Source organism: Engystomops pustulosus, chromosome 2 (genome assembly GCF_040894005.1).
Source record: "Engystomops pustulosus chromosome 2, aEngPut4.maternal, whole genome shotgun sequence".
Taxonomy (NCBI): domain Eukaryota; kingdom Metazoa; phylum Chordata; class Amphibia; order Anura; family Leptodactylidae; genus Engystomops; species Engystomops pustulosus.
In genome coordinates this window covers 22180181-22193883 of record NC_092412.1, presented here as the reverse complement: position 1 = coordinate 22193883, position 13703 = coordinate 22180181, and the positions used below count along the sequence as shown (strand labels likewise).

The 13703-nt window shown below is 39.3% G+C and overlaps 1 protein-coding gene across 8 annotated transcripts in view; it reads left to right on the top strand.

The window, feature by feature from the left end:
• TENM4 (teneurin transmembrane protein 4) overlaps nucleotides 1–13703 on the top strand; it is a 907493-nt gene that overhangs the window by 773060 nt on the left and 120730 nt on the right. For all 8 annotated transcript variants that reach the window (XM_072133988.1, XM_072133989.1, XM_072133990.1 and 5 more), the window contains one exon: nucleotides 9837–10007. In XM_072133988.1, the coding sequence (XP_071990089.1) occupies nucleotides 9837–10007 (171 nt within the window). The remainder of the gene's footprint in view (nucleotides 1–9836; nucleotides 10008–13703) is intronic.

Here is a 13703-nt window from a genome sequence, read left to right as displayed (position 1 = left end):
GACCTAAGATTGCTAATATGAAGTGAGTTGAGTCGCATTGTGTCCCCAATGATGTTGAGCCCATGACTTTTAGTTGTGAAAAAGTTGAACATTGGTGGAGTACTGAACAACCTCATTTCATGGTTGCAATGACTATTCACTTACACAAGTGATGAAGTCTCAGGTCAGCATGGTGATCTTTAGATTAATGGTCAAATTTGCCTGTTCTATTTATAACGATCACCAGGGAACCTCCATTTTATTGCATTTTTTTACAAAAAAATGTGCTTACACTCCCTGAACTCCCCAATCGATAGCAGATGTTGCTCTCCTTAGCCTCTTTCAATCAGTTCCATAATTTCACACCCTGTAATTGATTCGTCTGGTTATTTATTAACATCACCTCTTGGGCTTGGGAAAACCAAAAGGTAACATCAGGCCGCTGGTGTTTTTTTTGTAGATTTCTGCTGACTCGTCTCTTGGCTGGGGGGGGAGAGGGGGATCTTTTGCCTCTGCTCATCGTTTATTGTCTGTTTCCTCTCCAGTCCATCTATCATGATCATCTCCTTCTCTTTACCATGGCCCCTTTACTCTATCATCGGGTCTCAGGGGGCGTCCATTTTCTTGACCTTGTAAATTACTGTCTTTGAGGATCTTTTGTCATTGTTAGCTTTTGTTTTTGATTTTGCTGTCTTATGGGGTTTTGTAGCTTTCATCTGCCGGTGTAAGTGTGCTTCACGTGAGGGAAGCAGATATCCAAAGACCTGGCGGTCCAAAGAGCAAACTAGATTTAGATATTCTCCGAAAGATGATAAAAATATACAACTGGCCCCATACTTTCGACCTGTGATGTAAGAGGGTACAGTATTCAAATATGGAGGAGTGGGGTGACTACTATGGAGATTCAAACTTTTTGCAGGCTGCAAGTACTCGGGGCTAGCACTGGATCAGCACCAGGGCAATTTGTTTCAGCTGTATCTGGACCCAGGAGCCTTAGAGGTCCATAAGTTTATAGAGGAGACAGGTACTATAAACTTTATTTCGGAATCTAGTTCTGGTCTTACATTGGGGTCGGGTTCTCAGAAGGTTTTTGCCAGGAATTATAGATGATGGTCTGTCCGGAGGATAGACAATTAATGTTGACCACAGCTCTGCTGTTACTTTAGGCAGAGTAGAGTTGCCAGAGGTGTTAGTGTAAACGACTGGACAGGAATTATAATTGATGGCCTATTTGCAGGATAGACTATCAATGTCTGGCCATAGCTATCCTCTTAAGATGGACAGAAACCCACTTAGTGACCAGGGGTGTTTCACTTAAGGGTTCTCTAGTATATATATATAAGTGGCGGTCTATCTGCAGGATCGGTAACGGCTTGCCTTGTGCCCTTTGTAGTGGCCAAAAGTTTCATCTATATCCGTCGCCCCCATACAATGGTAGTCACAGCTGTATTTACTGCTTTTAGCCACTAGTCCGAGCTTGGAGCTCTCCTGCGTATGGGTTGGGCTATGGTACCCCTTGCATCATCTAAATCGTTTTTTTTTGGTATACAGGCAGTCCCCTGGTTCCGTACAAGATATGTTCCGTAGGTTTGTAAATTGCCAATTACCAGAGGTCTGTTTGTAACTAGGGATTGTCTCTAGGTCGGGTGTTCTTAAGTAGGGGACCACCTGTACAGTATATAATCTATACACATGAGAATGTGTCTATTCATTGACATCAAGGAGATGTATATAGGAGGGTTCAGAGCGTGTACAATGATTAAAAGATTAAATTAATCCATAAAGGTTGAAGCCGTAATCTGACAACCATTAGCTCTATGTTTATGCTACTGTTGTCTCTGTCCCCTCTGGGGCAACCGGGCCCCAAATTTACATTCAAGCTTCTATGTATTAGAGTAATGTCAGTTTCAGATTTCGCATGAGATCGTCCAGTCTGTCTGTGTGATTAAAAAAAAAGAAGAAAAAGTTTTACATTCAAATGACTTGACAAAGTAAGTCATTGCCTGGCTGAGTGATAGCGGGAACCCCACACAGACTGTCAGTGATCCCAGGCCTTCTCCATCTGTCTCTGTCACTCAGGCTGCTGCTCTAATGACCTTTCCTGACTGTATTATCACCTTCTCAGTAACAGGAGACGGATCAGCGGATTCATCTTCTTAGGGAGACCTGTCAGCTTCTTGTGTATGTATTTCTACTCTACTATGCAGAACTAAGATGTGTAACACTCCGCAGGAGGCAAGAATTCCTAGATTACCCATTGTATCATAGAGCAACGTAATAAGTCCTGCATCACAGAATATCACATTACAGAAATAGGTTGTGCTGAATATATTGTTATACTTTTGTATTGAGTTAGTACTAGGTACTTCCTACCATATACAGATAATCTATACTGCCCACAATGTTTACAAATATATACTACTGCCCCTATGTACAAGAATATAACTACTATAATACTGCCCCCTATGTACAAGAATATAACTACTATAATACTGCCCCCTATGTACAAGAATATAACTACTATAATACTTCCCCTTATGTACAAGAATATAACTACCATAATACTGCCCCCTATGTACAAGAATATAACTACTATAATACTGCCCCCTATGTACAAGAATATAACTACTATAATACTGCCCCCTATGTACAAGAATATAACTACTATAATACTGCCCTCTATGTACAAGAATATAACTACTATAATACTGCCCCTATGTACAAGAATATAACTACTATAATACTGCTCCCTATGTACAAGAATATAACTACTATAATACTGCCCACTATGTACAAGAATATAGCTACTATAATACTGCCCCCTATGTACAAGAATATAACTACTATAATACTGCCCACTATGTACAAGAATATAGCTACTATAATACTGCCCCCTATGTACAAGAATATAACTACTATAATACTGCCCCTATGTACAAGAATATAACTACTATAATACTGCCCCCTATGTGCAAGAATATAACTACTATAATACTGCCCCCTATATACAAGAATATAACTACTATAATACTGCCCCCTATGTACAAGAATATAACAACTATAATACTGTCCCCTATGTACAAGAATATAACTACTATAATACTGCCCCCTATGTACAAGAATATAACTACTATAATACTGCCCCCTATGTACAAGAATATAACTACTATAATACTGCCCCCTATGTACAAGAATATAACTACTATAATACTGCCCCCTATGTACCAAAATATAACTACTATAATACTGCCCCCTATGTACAAGAATATAACTACTATAATACTGCCCCTATGTACCAGAATATACGGTAAATACTATAATACTGCCCCCTATGTACAAGAATATAACTACTATAATACTGCCCCCTATGTACAAGAATATAACTACAATAATACTGCCCCCTATGTACAAGAATATAACTACTATACTACTGCTCCCTATGTACAAGAATATAACTACTATAATACTGCCCCCTATGTACAAGAATATAACTACAATAATACTGCCCCCTATGTACAAGAATATAACTACTATAATACTGCCCCCTATGTACAAGAATATAACTACAATAATACTGCCCCCTATGTACAAGAATATAACTACTATAATACTGCCCCTATGTACAAGAATATAACTACTATAATACTGCCCCTATGTACAAGAACTTTCCTTCCATCGTAACCATCATTACAGTTCTTTTTATGAGACAGAATACTAATGAGATGTCTGAGTGCCAGGGATTGCTCGGTGGCTGGGCTGCGCTGGAGTCACATCTCGCACCTGCATCATTTGAGATTTTCCGTTCTGGTGAATCATTCGATACTTGTAATTTCTCATCCTTTGAGGAAGCGTTGTTCATTGATATCCATATTGTAATTAACTGCCCTCACAGTTCGGCGCTCGCTCTGTCTGTCTCTGCTGTGGCCTGATCCTTGACGTTCAATTACGGTTACCCCGGTGTTTGTTCTTGGGAGCTCGTGTTGTTCATCTGCGAGACTGATGGTTAGTCACAGGGCATATCATTCAGTCTGATGTATTTATCTGCTTAATGCAAAGCGCTTACTATTCAGCGGCCTAACAGTAAATGAGATTGCATTACAAATTACTGTCTGGTAGGGATCAGAGGTATTTATGAATTATGCCGTGCCATAGTTTTGATTGCATTTGTATATTTCAGAATTCAGATACAGACACAAGACAGGTTTACTGCTTCTCACCAAACTACAGATGGAACAAAACCGACATCATTAATTGCTGCAGAATATTTGTAGCTCACATTAAGAATGTGACTAATATAATACTGCCCCCTTCTTTTAAGAATGTATTTATTGTCATACAGACTCCCAAGCAACAGAATATAACTACTATAATACTGCCCTCTGTGTACAAGAATATAACTACTATAATACTGCCCCCTATGTACAAGAATATAACTACTATAATACTGCCCCTATGTACAAGAATATAACTACTATAATACTGCCCCTATGTACAAGAATATAACTACTATAATACTGCCCCCTATGTACAAGAATATAACTACTATAATACTACCCCCTATGTACAAGAATATAACTACTATAATACTGCCCCCTATGTACAAGAATATAACTACTATAATACTGCCCCTATGTACAGGAATATAACTACTATAATACTGCCCCCTATGTACAGGAATATAACTACTATAATACTGCCCCCCTATGTACAAGAATATAACTACTATAATACTGCCCCCTATGTACAAGAATATAATTACTATAATACTGCCCCCTATGTACAAGAATATAACTACTATAATACTGCCCCTATGTACAAGAATATAACTATTATAGTACTGCCCCCTATGTACAAGAATATAACTACTATAATACTGCCCCCTATGTACAAGAATATAACTACTATAATACTGCCCCTATGTACAAGAATATAACTACTGTAATACTGCCCCTATGTACAAGAATATAACGACTATAATACTGCCCCCCTATGTACAGGAATATAACTACTATAATACTGCCCCCTATGTACAAGAATATAACTACTATTATACTGCCCCCTATGTACAGGAATATAACTACTATAATACTGCCCCCTATGTACAAGAATATAACTACTATAATACTGCCCCCTATGTACAGGAATATAACTACTATAATACTGCCCCCTATGTACAAGAATATAACTACTATAATACTGCCCCTATGTACAAGAATATAACTACTATAATACTGCCCCCATGTACAAGAATATAACTACTATAATACTGCCCCCTATGTACAAGAATATAACTATTATAATACTGCCCCCTATGTACAAGAATATAACTACTATAATACTGCCCCCATGTACAAGAATATAACTACTATAATACTGCCCCCTATGTACAAGAATATAACTACTATAATACTGCCCCCATGTACAAGAATATAACTACTATAATACTGCCCCCTATGTACAAGAATATAACTATTATAATACTGCCCCCTATGTACAAGAATATAACTACTATAATACTGCCCCCTATGTACAAGACTATAACTATTATTATACTGCCCCCTATGCTGAACTACTATAATGCTATGTAAAAGAGTATAGCTACTTTAATTCTGTATTTCAGAGAAAAGAGTATATTAGATATTGAATGCTTGAATAAAGCTCTTTCCAATGGAAAAGTAAACAAAAATGAAACTTTGATGAACATTTGTTAATAACATGGGAAACTGGTTTAGGAGCTGACACTTGGTTGTGTATTCATGCTCTGGTAGGTTTTCCTTGGTGAATATGACTCCCATCATCCCGCCCTTCAGGTTGGTCTCTTCCTCCTCATCACTTTCCCGTTGTCATATATAATTGCATTCCTTCCTCCTGATTCACAAAGGTCAGGGTCTGGAATGTTGTCAGAGCGATCAATCGGGATCAATAGTAAAATATTAATCGAGATCACCTATCTGTGTAATGTGCTCTGATTCTTCATACCTTCAGGCTGATAAATCATACACATTTTCTTGGAGCGGTGGTTGTGGCTCGGTGGGTAGGTCAGCGGCCATCGTCAGTTATGGCTGATTGCAGATAGTGCTGTATACATTTTGCGAGGTCATCCACCTTTTGACCTGATAAGGGGTTGACATGTTACTGTCAGTCTGGGAAATGCTTCACGTTTTTCACACCTTGACCTATATGCATGGGCTTCCAGCCAGAGAAAAGGTAACAAAAAAACTTCAAAAAGTTTCCCAAAGTTCCTCAACTTTATCGTTCAGCCATCCAAAACTAAGTCCCTACCTCTTCCCTACTATAATTTTACTATAATTTATGCAAAGCCTTTAGTTAAGCTTTGATGTTACCAGGTTTAGAACTTTAAATTCCACTGGTGCAGTGATGTAGACGCCCCAAATCCGGTGGCAGATTCCCTTTCATTTAAATACTTAAACGTTTATAAAGTTTTAATACTGCCTTATGGTAAGATGATATTCTGCTTAACAATAGAGTAGACTATAACTACTTTTTTATTGTTACAGTGAGATATTTTACTGTCATTTGTAGTTCAGTTACAGCTTTACTGTATATCCTTCGGGCAATGAGCAGAGCCACCTCATCATTTTTAGAGAGGAGAAAGTCAATAAGCGCCACGTCTTACACCTTGCAGCATAGTTGAGGGTGAATAATAAAACTGTCCCTATGCATGAGATACTTGACATTCAAACATTCATTACTTTCTCTCCTGCCCCCCCCCCCCTTTAATATATTGATGGAGTTGAGCAAAAATAGAGAAAGGGAAAAGACCTGATGTTTTTGGGACCAGGTTATCTTTCTAGAAGGATTGGACAGGTTAATATTTGATGATATTTATCATACTAACGTTCTCTTCCATAAAATTTAAAGAGGACCTGTCACCCAAAATAATGCACTTGGAGCTACTTTCTAAAGTAAGCAGCTCCTAGTGCTACCCCATTTTTAGCAGTGATAAACTGCTAGCTTTATAGAGACCCTACGATAAAGATAGCAGACACCGCAGTACCGTATCTTCAGAATGCCGGACTGAGCTGTAAGAGATCGGGCGTATTCATGAGGGGGGCGGTCCAAGTCGCTGCTTCTTCCCCGGACCGCCCCTCCCACTCCATAGGCCGGTGGTGACTGCCAGGCTTCATGCTTTAATTTACCGCCTCCTAGTCCCGCCCCCTCTTTTATACGCCCAACCACTTTGAGCTCGGTCTGGCATTCTGATGGGACTGTGCTGCAGTATCTGCTGGCTTTATAAGGGTTTAGTAGGGTTCTGATAAAGCTAGAAGTTAAAAATGGGGTAGCGCAAGGAGCTGCTTACTTTATTAATGCATTTTTTTGAGTGTTTGGGGGGAAGACCACCAAACAGCTGGTAAAGCCCCACCTCTGATCTTAAGCCCCAACCTTGAGTTTGCCCACAAACTACCCAATGCCACCCCTCTTTTTAGATCACAACAAGCTTGAATTTTCCAGGACTGTCTCTAAATATTTGGGTCTGTCCCAGTAAATTTGGGACAAGTTTTATGTGATTACCAGATCTCTAGGGGAGGAGCTTTTTCTTTGCAGCTGCCATAAAGCACCAGCTTAACATCTAATACAGGAAGGAAGTGTGTGCCAACAATATGGCCGCCTCCAGGGAATCCTTCAGAGTAAACAAGTATTTAGCTACCATGGAATTATTTATTTTTTTTGCAAATCCAACATTTGTCATCATTTGTCATCATGCAATTCTACAAAAATGAAATCCTTGACACATTCCCTTTAAGTGTTGACAAACCGCTTCCGCTCACAACTAAAATGCCTTTGCTTTTTTTATTTCCAAAATTACCTCGCAGTCATTCTCATTCAGATTAATTTACATTGATACCATGTTTCGGTAGAATTAATTGAAAATAAATCATAACATCTGAGCGGGAGAAGTCGTAGGTCTGTCAAATTTTCTAAGATTGTGATAATGAATTAATTTCAATAATTAGTTTTGTGAACGAATCCGTGTAGAAGACGCTCTACTAGATTGATGTTTAGTGTGTACCTTGTTTAGAATATATTTCCGGAATATTCCGGCTCGCAAACACTGTTGCAGTGCGACGGCTGGGATGTCAACAGGGAATGTTTTTAGTAATAAAATATGAGTATTTTTTGTTTTTATTTTTAAGTTAATTTACAGATACCGGTAATTATTTTGTAGATTTTAGTAAAGACTAATTTTATTTTATTATTTATGGGAACATTTCTTTTTTTAAATTGTGACTAAAACACAAATCTTTTTTTCTGCTTCTTTTTTAATTGTCCTATAGTAAAATCTGTCATTTCTACTTTAGTTACTCTCAGGCGGTCCCCTACTTAAGGACACCTGACTTACAGACGACCCCTAGTTACAGACGGACCCCTCTGCCCACTGTGACCTCTGTTGAAGCTCTCTGGATACAGTTGGTCCCCTACTAAAGGACACCCGACTTTTAGACGACCCTTAGATACAGACGGACCCCTCTGCCCACTGTGACCTCTGGAGAAGCTTCTGGATACAGTCGGTCCCCTACTAAAGGACACCTGACTTATAGACGACCCTTAGTTACAGACTGACCCCTCTGCCCACTGTGACCTCTGGTGAAGCTCTCTGCATACAGTCGGTCCCCTACTAAAGGACACCCGACTTTTAGACGACCCTTAGATACAGACGGACCCCTCTGCCCACTGTGACCTCTGGTGAAGCTCTCTGGATACAGTCGGTCCCCTACTAAAGGACACCTGACTTATAGACGACCCTTAGATACAGACAGACCCCTCTGCCCACTGTGACCTCTGGTGAAGCTCTCTGGATACAGTCGGTCCCCTACTAAAGGACACCCGACTTACAGACGACCCCTAGTTACAGACAGACCCCTCTGCCCACTCTGACCTCTGGTGAGGATCTCTGGATGTTACTATAGTCCCAGACTGCAATGACCAGCTGTAAGGTGTCTGTAATGAAGCTTTATCGATAATCCTCGGTCCCAATGCAGCAAAAAATGTAGAAAATCCAATTGTCACTGAGGCAAATTTTTTTTTTTTTCTGAAGCTACAATTATAAAATACACAGTTCCAACTTGCATACAAATTCTACTTAAGAACAAACCTAAATAACCGATCTTGTACGTAACCCGGAGACCGGCTGTATTTGAAAAAAAATATAAAAAATATATTTGCTATGATGTCCTTTAAGTTGGGCAATTAATACTTGACACCTTGCATGCCCATGATCAGTAAAAACTGTGAAGCGTCTTTGGTGATTACCAGGCATAACGCCACGCATTGCACAGTGGCTATGGTTGGTATTGCAGCGTAAACATATAAATGGGCCTGAACTAGAATCGGAGGCCTGTGAAGAGGAGAGCTTAAACTGCTGTAATAGTGAGGAGCCAGCATGTCATATCCACACAATTCTGATATTGAAGACTTGTTTTATGGATGGCGGCCTTGAACACCCCTTTAAAAAATTTAAATAAGATCTCAAAATCCTATTAGATAAAAATTATAGCAGTCCACCACACTTGCTCAGATTACTAAGAACATCAGACAACCAATGGCGTGTATCTGTAAAAATATCAATCTTGACCATGGTACATGGACCACAAAGAGGGGATTTTTGGCACAATTTGATGTTTTTGTTATTATTTGGATATATATATGTTAATTATTAAATTCTGCTTATTTTATTCATTTATTATTATTATTTTTGTTCAGAATTTGTGGACAATGTAATTTTTTGGAAAGATGGAAAGAATTGAATTATTTGTTTGTTTTTTTTTCCTGAAATTTATGAAATATCTATTAGCTATAAGGGAATCAAACATGACTCTTCTCATTGCTCACCGCAGCCATGCACCTTTTGGGTCTAAACTGGCACCTCCAGCCGATGGATGGGCAGATGTATGAGATTACGGAAGACAGAGCCAGCAGTTGGCCTTTGCCAACGGACGTCACCTTGTATCCCTCAGGGGGGACGGGGTTAGAATTACCAGAAAGGAAAGGCAAAGCACCCAGTGAAGGTACGGTGTGTCCTCCATGTTGTGAGTTTTTTTGTACTTTCACCTGACTCATGGCATCCTGCACCATTTTAAATCAATTTCCATCGTCCAACTATTTCCTACACAAAAGTTTCCAAATTTCAATTTCATTTTTGATAACTTAGGCAAAATATAACCCATTGGTTTGTCCTTGTCTCAAATATTTTTCTGTTTTTAAGTTGTTTTTGTGTTGTTGTTTCGGACTGTAGGCCAATCTTTTAGTATAAGACTAAATTTTATTTTACTTTTCACAATTTATGAAGCACAACATAAATCTGTTGCTTTGTCTTTCTCATAGATTGTCTATTTCTCTGTTGTTTTTGTTTTATTTTTATGTTATTTTAATGCAGTCGTTATATTTTTGTCTTTTGGGACAACCTTGTAAGTCCTGATTCTTTATAGATGGTTTTTTTGTTTGTTTCCAGCCTAATTTTCTTTTGCTTGTAGCTCAATGTGATTTAGTCTTTCTTCTTCCTTCTCGGGACAACATTTTTTTCCTGCAACTCCGAGGAATGGGTGCAGCAGGGTTGGCAATCTGCTCAAAATCCAATCCACGTGCCACCTTTAGCGTAAAGTAGAGAATTTTGGGTGTGGAATTCAATCCTTGCAACCTGTGTGTCCCCCTTGGGTTATTGCCCCACCATGGGCCAGCATAATATAATGGTCTACTAAATTTATGGTATACAAAGCAGGATGTAATTAAATTTCCACCTTCCTATGGTGTTTCCTATTTTTGCACCTACTAAATATTTCATATTTCAGAATTTCAAAAACCTCATCAATCCAAAGACATCAACAAATGGATTTAGGCACATTAAAAATGGAATGACTGTTTTGTTTATTTTTTTTTTAAGGGAAAGGGGTTCCATTAAAAAGGGAACCCCTCCAAATTACCATTAGTGTGATGGAGTGGATTCAGTGGGTACCCAGGGTCTTCATTTTTACTATCGGTATAACCTGAGAAACGATTGGTGGCTTCAAGTCATTTTCGATGATCTTCAATTGTTGAAAGCATGAGAGTCGAGGGACAGAAGATGGGCGCAGGTCTAGTGTAGTACATTTAAACAAGTGGTGATGCAATAGACAGGCTGAGTGGACTGTCATCTATCGGCTCATATAAAGCACTTTGAAAATGGTATAGGCGCTCCTCCATTGGACAACCGGTCTCCTCCAATGGACAAATTGAACTCACCCCAGGATGTGGGAAGGAAGTTTCGAAGATGCCCTGTAAACCCAGTATACAAGTTAAGGTGTCGATCACTCTTGAGGCTAGGACTTGGTGTACTCCTATGAAGTTAATTGTAAGCTATGTGTTTAAGCCCAGTACATGGGTGTCCTTCATGCATAAACTTTTTTAAAAAGTTTATTCCCTGACAAGGGTTCATTTTCTGGGCCGCAACGCGCTACTAGCAATAAACTTCACTTGAATGCATCAAGTCCAAGCCTCATGCTGAACACCTCAACTCATTTACTGGGTTTACAGGGCATCTCAGTTTTTGTCCTCACTGAATACTAGTCCCCACTCAGAGTCGCCTTTATTATCACATAACTCCATATATTGGGCACAGGGGTCAGGAAGTAAGAGTTCCCCTTATGGAGACTGCCAATTAAGGTCACCGTGTATGTGTGTGGAGTCCTTTAGCCATGGATACTCCACAAGGGGGAATACATGCAAAGTTTTCCAGGAAGGGATAAGGAAAACCACACCTCTTTTAGCCACCTTGTAAGGCAGCTCCCTTGACATCAGGCATGATCTACAAGAGGCCTTATGACATGATGTGGGATTAAAACCAAACCAGTATATCTATTCCAGAAGGAACAAACTGTAGACAGCGCTGTTTCGACCTGATTGGGTCCATGGCTATAAGACTCCACACGCCTACATGGTGGACTTAATTGGCAGTCTCCGTAAGGAGAACTCTTTCTCCCCGACCCTAGTCACAAGTCTCTCACCCAGCCAAACCAGTTCCCTACGCTGTACTGAGGAGACCCAATCGGGTCAAAACAGTCCTGTCTACAGTCGTGAATTTGTTCCTTCTGGAATAGATAGACTTACTGGATTGGTTTTAATCCCTCATCATGCTATAAGGCTTCCTGAAGGTCATGCTTGATGTCAAGGGAGCTTCCTTACAAGGTAGCTAAAAGAGGCGTGGTTTTCCTTATCCCATCCTGGAAAACTTTGCATATTTTCCCTATATTGGGCACAAACATGGACCGATTCAGTTCTTTTCAAAAACTGATGCTAGAAAACACGAGTCAATGCATCTGATAGAGGGGGATGGGGACAATGATGTAGTCAGATCTCTATGTGACGGTCTATATACAGTAGATATAAAGTGCAGTGTTGGAGCATGGGATTTCTGAGAAAGAACAACTGATAGTTCACATCTAATACCCCCTGTGCCCCAGCCAGACTTTATACTAACCATGTGATGGGATCCCCCCATCTGTATAATAGTCATCATTGTGCCGACCTTACACCGAGTCACAGACACGGAACAATTAGTGAATGTCTGGATTATTTCACATCTGAGAACAAGGGGAAAACCTCAAAAGTTCACATATTTTCAGCATGATGAGGCTCTATAACGTCTTGAATATTTATGAAATGTTATAGGAAATATTTGTTATATACAGTGGAGTACAAAATTTACTCTATAATAGTAGGAAGTTTTTGAAAAAAATTTTTTTTACTAGTTTCTTGAATTCTTGAGTTGTGTATCAAGAATTTTTTTAGCTGGTAATTTAGACCAATTGCTCAATTTGGTAGGAAACACTGATCCCGTCCTAAGTTCATTACAGGCAGCCACAATGTGGACATTGTACAGAGCTGTCAGGTTCGTGCCTTTTTTGCAGCTCACGGGGCAGGCAGGTAGTTTTTCTTATTGCTTTAGGGAGAACTTTACTGTGTTTTCTTTAACTTTTTTTTTTAGCTACAAATTTTTAGGACACAGTTAGCAAGTGCTTCTGGTGGTGCGGCAATTATGTCATTTTATTCAATTACCACATGATTTGGGAGCACGGCTAGGAGAGCCACGGGTATAGATCAGACATTTACTGACAGGAGGTAAGATCCTGCAAGACTGCGAAGATGTCAGCCAGAAAAAAAAAAATTATCGAAAATAGATGAAAAAAGTTCGGAAAACTTCAAACCGTGTGATGGAAAAAATCTAAATGATGGTATTTAATATTTACTTTTACTTTTTTTTCCCTTCGTTTTGTTCTTCTTCAATCGTATCTTTCTTTATTTTCACCCGTGTGTTCTTCCTTCTTCTTATTTTATGCCATCCTTCTTTTTATTTTTCATGTTTGTTCTTCCTTTCTTCTTTCCCATCTTTTCGTTCTTTCATCCTCCTCTTCTTCTTTCACATGCTTCCTTTCTTTCTTATTTTTCCTGTTCTTCCTTCCTTCTTTCCATCGTCTTGTTTCCCTTCCATCCTTCCTTCCATCCATCCATCCATCCTCTTCTTCTTTTTCTTCCATCCTTCCTTTCTTCTTCTTTTTTCTTCAGTTTTTCTTTCCTCATTTCCATCTTCTTTGTTCTCTTCCTTCCTTCTTCTTTCCCATTCTCCCTTCCTCAGTGGTGTAACTAGAAGCTGATGGGCCCCAGTGCAAAGTCTGTGCCAGGCCCCCGACTACAATGCATGGTTTATAGTAATAGTCTTCTCATGTGGTAAA